We start from the raw sequence: 7,186 nt of genomic DNA on the forward strand, positions 1-7,186 counted from the left end.
GACGCCCTTCTATAGCCCATTCGGAATAGCTATTTGGTCCAGACATACTAAACAGAAATGCACGCCTGTAAGTATTCTGCCGAGTTTCCAAAATAGTCAGTACTCTTATTTAAGTGCCTTTTTTCAACAGTGAAAGTCTAAAAGGCAGTTTCTAAAGACATACTAGAGGAATAATTTTCAACTTTCTTCACTTCATGAAAGCTCTTGTATTTTTCCCACCTGATGTAGAAATCCTCCAATAGAAAATTTAAGAGTTGTTGCTTCTTTTACAGTTCCGTTTTACTGAGCCCTTAAAGGGCCAGAGGTGTGTGGACGTCATACTCAAAACCCCCATATTAGATAAGCTACTATTCAGGTAGAGTTGGTACACTGTCCACTTCCGGATGAAAAAAATACCTAGACAACCAACACATTTCATAAAAGACTACTGAAATTGATTACGTTACAGGGAAAAATCCATGGCTTTTAGTGCAAATCTTGTTCTACCTGAACAGAAGAGTTTCTCAGACTTACTAAAGTAGTCCCAAACAAGGTAATAGAACATGAAATGATTTAAATACATCCCGAGTACCCTCCTCAACAGAAAGCAGCCTGTCTCGAGCATCCTCCTCAACAGAAAGCAGTCTGTTGCTCTAGTTTTCTCTAACCTTAATACTTACACACAAATATAATGTTTCCAAAAAATGTTGTTCTTATCTAGATGGAAAAGTGTTTCTGTTTATGACTATTTTACATGAATCATTTATCAAATCAGCAAAACCAAAATGGCAAATTATTTTTCAATGCCGTTATGTTCTTAAGCAAATCAACCCATTTAATGTATTAATATATTCTGAAAAACAATTTCTCATGAACTATTGCAAGCAAGTTGCAGCAAAAGCTACCACAAATTAGTTCGTAAAATGCAGAGGACCTGCTCTGTTGTTAAATTCTGATACACTTCAGCATTCTGCATAAATATTCATGTAGTATAAGCAGAGCTACATCAGCTGAGGTAAAAATACATTTTTAAAATAAAAAATAAGATTACAAATGTTGCATACAGCAAAACTAGCAAAGTCGGCTTTCCTAATGAGTTCACACATTATTTAAGTCAAATACTATATTACCAACCATCACTTAGATAGAATTGCCACAGGAAAAATAAAAGAGATGCAGCACTTCAAAACTGCACCTTGTCTGGATTATATCTCATCCATTTGAAGTTCAACACCTCAGGACAAACTTTATGCTTGCTCTGGAAATGCTAAAACCAGAACTACTACTTAAAAAGGAAACTTGATTCAAGAAAAGAATCCTGATTTGACAATTAAACGCTTATTTTTTGTTATTTTTTTTCCCTCATTTCTTTAAAGGAGTGCAAAGAAGTCGGTGGTTTTTGTTTAGTAAACAGCATACTTCTAACTCTTTAAACTTGAATATTAAAACACTAAAATGTTAGGTATCCTTCTGTAGCAGTAAAACAGTATGCTGATTTTGGTCTTGGATCAGACAATTGCTAACCCCAAGCATCCTGCCATATGTATGATTTCCTTTTTTTCCTCCTTGTAACACCTAAGCCACAATAGTCAAAAAAATCAATGCTTTTAACACAGAAAAAAAAAAATAGCCACTTACAATCCAACTCTGTTTAAAGACTGTTCTTAATAGTAAGACTGTTAAGTAACTGAGATACGTAAGCACTTGCCCTCCTGCTCCTCTCCACCTCTCAAAATCATATGGAACTTGTGACAGCAAATGCAAGGAGGAACCAGCCCAGCTGATGCCAGCACAGCAGCTGCATCAAGCAGAGAACGGTGGACACTGATGTCATCAGTTAGCCTGCTGTGGTTTTTTTTCCTCTATTTTTTTTTCCCTGCCTCTGTGCTGATACACTGTTTCCCACTAATCTCTGCCACCTCTTCCCCTCCCTTTGTCTGCCTCTATAGTTAAGTCCCTGTTAATACAACCTTTCCAAATGGATTTAAATAAAATTAAAGGTAAAACAAAAAAATAATAAAGCAAACATGTTCATCCTGCTTATGCATTTCTCTACTTTCTTCACTCTCTGCTTCTTCTGGTCTATCTTACAGAAAGCTCTTCATGACAAAAGACTGTTTCTTATATTGTACTTGTACAGCAAACAAGATGCCTTCAGATCCAAAATGCACAGTACTAAACTGTTTCTAGTTCCCTGACGCAAATCTGATACAGTAATTCCTTCATCCATACACTGTTTTAACTACTGTTCTTTAAACCACCATCAATCTTCAAAGTTCTATCGCTCAGTTAAGGCATAATGGATTTTCCAAAGGGTACCTTTGGAAATCACATAGAAAATGACCTGCAACTTACTTGTGTGCAATAGTCGTTAGTCGTTCATCATTTACTGCTCTCCGAACTTCAGCACGATGTCGCTCCGTTGAAATACTATTAAAAAAACCCAGCAATATATTTTAGTCAGAGGAAGACACGAACATTTATCTAAAACTTCTAGCTAAAATTAAACTTATGAATAATCTACTCAAGAGACGAAAGGGAACAAGGATTTACATTTAAGAGATTGTCACTTAACTTTTGCCATCACAGTAAGAAAGAATGAATGTATTATTGTTCAAAAATATTACTGAAGAATAAAAAGAACATTACTGTTCATAGCCTACCCCTGTAAAACAGCTAGAATCAAACCTCCTAATGAGAGCAATAAATTTAAAGCATATGGTAAAAAAATTCACACAGAGCATGCAGCATTCTTCCTCAACGTAACTTTGGCCCAAAGACCTTGAAGTCCTACCTTGTCAGAACTCCAAGTTAGCGCACACTCATAAGCTAGCTGTAATCCTTTTAACACTCAGTATCTCACAAAGCACCAACAAAACAGTAAAGCTTCAGAGAAGCACAGTTGTTTTCCTTATTAAAAACTCAAAGCAGAAGAGGCATTAAACCTCCACAAGATGGAGAATTACTTCTCTAAATTAAGATTTGCTTTGTGATACTAGCAATAGAAAAAGCACGCAATGCCTTCAAAGAAAACAGGTCATAGGTTCTTATTTTAAAAAGGTCAGGGTTACCTAAGGACTTTAGAGAGTTCTCCAAGAAGGTCCTTCTTCTCTTTCGTAAGGTCTCCCTGTGCACGTAAGGCACTGATGACACCTGCATACGCCTCCAGTTCTAAAGAATTAGAGCAAACAGTATTTCTATTTAATGCTCACAGCAAAGGAAAAAAATGTTATTTTCAGTATTACTGACAGTGTTCTATTAATTTTCAAGATCTTTAAGAGGAACATGTCTTTCAATTATTTAGTGCTTTTCAAAAGAGATTGATGACTTGGAACTCTCAGTCAATTACTCTGCAGTGTACAGTTTTCCTATGAAACAACTATATCATCACAGAGGATTACCTAGTTTATGAAACCAACCGAATATTTCAAGCTCTGAGCTGACAGTTCAGCCAGAAAGCTTGAAGAAACAGTCTCAAAATTTGGAGGGTAGCTCAGAATTCTCTAGAAGCAGAAGAAAATCTTTAACACATATCACTATTAAAAGTTCCACAGAAAAGCTTGGCTTGAAAAAGAAATACACTGTCAAAAGAGCAACTGATTTTTTCGTAATGCCTTTCCTTAATTAGCTTGGAGAACATCAGCTCTAGTTTGTTAAATATGATCATCATAATCTTTTATGCCCATTTACTCGACATGTACAACTGCTTGAATCTGAAAAGAATGCAACACAGCAAATTAAACCTGCTCAACACAAAAGAAACAAGCCAGCTATTCTTAAATAGAGAGCCATCACAAAGATTAACATACAAAAATACAACTCTGATTTAACGCAAATTTATAATTCCAGGTGAATTATGTAAATGTCATGCCATCGGTTTTTTTAAAAAAATACAATAGTTAAAGGCTACTGAAACTTCTGAATTTTGTCCTACTAAGCATGGTGAAAATATACCTAATGCAAATAATGGGGTCCGCTAATTTGCCAAAGAATGACTTGCTGTTCTAAGCTTAGTACAGTTTAAGGAAATGTTACTGAAACTCCTGCTTTAAACCAGAAACACAAATTCTTTTCATACTTACATAGTTGCCTTTCATTCGGCACCCCCATTTCAGCAGCCAACCCAAACCAACCCCACAACAGATCCCAGATAAAAGGGGCAGGCCAAAACCTAACACCTCTGAAGTTTGCTGCAAAAGAAAGACTGATCCTATTCTGAAAGCTTTCAGTTTAGGATTCCAAAGAGCTAATTTACAAATCAAATCAAGGAATGGTGTTGAAAAGAAGTCCTGCTTTCCTGTCCTGATTAAGCAGATAAAACACAAAGCAGTCTCGCTTTGGTTAACTATGCAGCCTGCACAGGGATGCTGAGTGACCTGTAGAAGCATTTACAGTTTCAGTTATAAAACATTTGCTAATTAATGCAATGGTTATTACTAATATCAACATTTATTTAGACAACCATGTTACAATATTGAAGATACTAATTATTTTCCTCTGTTAACAACACAAAGTAATTCTCAGATACAACCGTATAATTATTTAGCACGGATAGATTTTTTTTTTCTCCTTTCTGCATCTTTAATAGAGATCCTCTACACTAGGGTTTTAAAAATGCATATTCTAGCCTTCTGGAAGCTAGTAAAGATCACAGAACAGCTGTAACTAGCTTCCTCATCCTTATGTCTATGTAGCAATCACTAACTGGTGTGCTCTCTTTCCAACACAAAACATATCAAACAGCCAAAACAGGTTTCACAAATAAGTATCTTTATTTCAAGTGTAAGGTGCTACCACCACCCCCTTATTCAGTTATAAACCACAAACGCCGCAGAACAACGCTAGGTATTGCACACCTCAGGATGCATTTCACCCTCACCTACACCACTGCATTTCACTCGTGATGGAGTACCCCGCTATTGCTGAAAAGGCAACCAAATAAGATGTTGGGCTGCGAGCTGGAAAAGTGTGACTCTATAAAATAGATGAATATTGCTGGATATTACATCGCTAAGACAGCTATTTGCTCCCACTGCCCATCCTCCTTCACCCTCCAGTCTCGTGGTGCATCTATTTCAACTAAGAGCTTCTCTACCCTACAAGAAACACAGCTGCTACAGGCTCTGATCCTCTGTTACGCTGGCAGGGCCCTCTTGTGGGGACATAGCTCATGCCAGAAAAAAAAAAAAAAAAAATTTTTTTTTTTTTTTTTTCCTGTCAGCCTAGGTTATGTCATTGAAGGAGGTGTAGCTGCAGTTCTGTTTGGCTCAGCTGCACCAGCAAGGTTCTGCCAGCACACCGCCGTCAGCTGGGGTGGAAGTTTTTTTTCCACGCTCCCAGCCAGCAGAGCTACGTTAACAAAATTTAGTAGCACAGACCCGGTCCAATTCTTTTGGTATCCTGCACTTTCTCCTAGTTTTCATACTTCTTGAGCCTCGCTTAAGACCATGGGCTATCACCTTAATGGGGGTACAGCTTAGTTGCAACGTTGTGTGCAACATCTGTATCACTGTCTGTTTCAACAGAACATAAATCCCAGATTCCCAAGAAATTAAATAAAAAGGGCACAGCAAGGGAAAATAAATTCTCAGCTCTCAAAAAATAAAGTAGATGGCTTCATAATGTATGAGACCCTTGGCATAGTTAAGTAGTACAGCACATCATCTTTTAATATTCAAGTAAAATGACAAGAAAAGCTGACCTAATGGTCACAGGAAGTTAAAGGGAGTCTCAATTTTATTCTTAACATCATCTCCTAGATTATGCTCCTCAGAAGAAAGTCTGAAAAGAAATCTAAGGTTTTTTTTTCTTTCCTTCTAGTATTACGCATCATTTAACTGGCACAAAAAACTTAACTAAATAAAAAGAAATTCAGCTCTAAGAACTCAAACAATTGTGCAAGATCAGATCAATAGTCTAACAAAGGATTCTCTCTCCCATGGATGCATGAGAAAGAACAAATATTTTTATTACCTTCCAAAATACAAAAAACATGTCACCTTGTACGCGTATATTTACAAGGACAGGGCACAGAAAAAAATCTCCCAATATATATCTATTGGGTACGGGTCTCAGATATCAAACTACATTTGAAACAATGCAAAAAGCTCCTGTTGTTATGACAGTTAAGTGAGAACATTTTTTTCACACTTCCCTAATAATTTCTGTAATTGCAAATCACAGACCATCACTTTTTTTTTTCCTCCTGTTCCAAGTTTTTACGATAGTACCTTTACTACTTGAACTCTGTCTCACAGTGCCAGTTAAACTAGGGTTTCATGATTTCTTTGGTACAAAAAGGTGCCTAATACAGAATCAAAAAACAAAGACTCTCCTCTCACAGAGTATCCCGTTGCATGTTAACAGCGGTAAAAAGAACGGCAATGCAACACTGCAACATCAAGGCAGAGATGGACTAGGACATCCATGACAGATTCGACCAAACCAAAACAATTCTGCTCTATTCATTTTGCTCAGGCAGAGAGCGTCTGCCAAAGATCATTTTAAGCCAGGGTTGTCAAAGCAATGACACATGCAAAATACAGGAAGTGACTTGTAAGTTGCCTGTAGACATATTAAAGTATTTCATGGAAGCAGCAGGCAGGCAAATCTTAAAAGGGCAAACATACAGACCCACAAATTGTATCTTACTGTACCCAGTTTGCGAAGGATCCTCTTGCATTCATCTCTGCTGAGATCCAGAAGAGTTGGCCACACCACAGGCATCTTTCCCTTGTGTTTGTGCTCCCCCAGAGCTCAGCTTCGCTGAAAAAAAAAAAAAAACACAATAGAAAGGCAGTAAGTGCAAGTCTATCATTCATCAATCTCCCAAACCGATTAATGTAAACTCTCCTCAGCTTGCTCGCAACTCCACACATTCGTTCCCATCCCCGCTCCAACCTTTGTAATGGCATGCTTTGCCATGCAGGAATTCAGCAGTTTCACAAGGGCACGGACTTCCTATGCTCTCTTGCCCAGATTCATCACCCAAGCCTTTTTACCGAGTTTCCTATCCCCTTCTCAAGCCCTTTTCTCGTGCCGAAACGCTTTCCGAATTGATGTTTAGGTCTCCTCCCTCTCTTTATGCACAGAGTACCTATTATAAGAACTCTTCCAGCTAACCACACGCTCCCCCTTCCCCCCGGGGAATGCATTTAGCACCAGCCTATTATATGACAGAACGGCAAAAACACCGTGAAAATTTGCT

The 7,186-nt window shown here is 37.7% G+C and overlaps 1 protein-coding gene across 1 annotated transcript in view; it reads right to left on the reverse strand.

Moving 5' to 3' along the window:
* LOC104157569 (chromosome unknown open reading frame, human C11orf30) overlaps positions 1–6,705 on the reverse strand; it is a 37,910-nt gene extending 31,205 nt beyond the window's left edge. The window contains exons 1-5 of the mRNA XM_009694962.1: positions 6,636–6,705; positions 3,051–3,150; positions 2,335–2,409; positions 2,007–2,015; positions 4–65 (exon numbers count right to left, since the gene is read on the reverse strand). Coding sequence (XP_009693264.1) covers positions 4–65; positions 2,007–2,015; positions 2,335–2,409; positions 3,051–3,150; positions 6,636–6,705 — 316 coding nt within the window. The remainder of the gene's footprint in view (positions 1–3; positions 66–2,006; positions 2,016–2,334; positions 2,410–3,050; positions 3,151–6,635) is intronic.
* Positions 6,706–7,186: the final 481 nt, after the last annotated feature.

This window comes from Cariama cristata, unplaced genomic scaffold, assembly GCF_000690535.1.
Source record: "Cariama cristata isolate BGI_N322 unplaced genomic scaffold, ASM69053v1 scaffold422, whole genome shotgun sequence".
Lineage (NCBI taxonomy): Eukaryota > Metazoa > Chordata > Aves > Cariamiformes > Cariamidae > Cariama > Cariama cristata.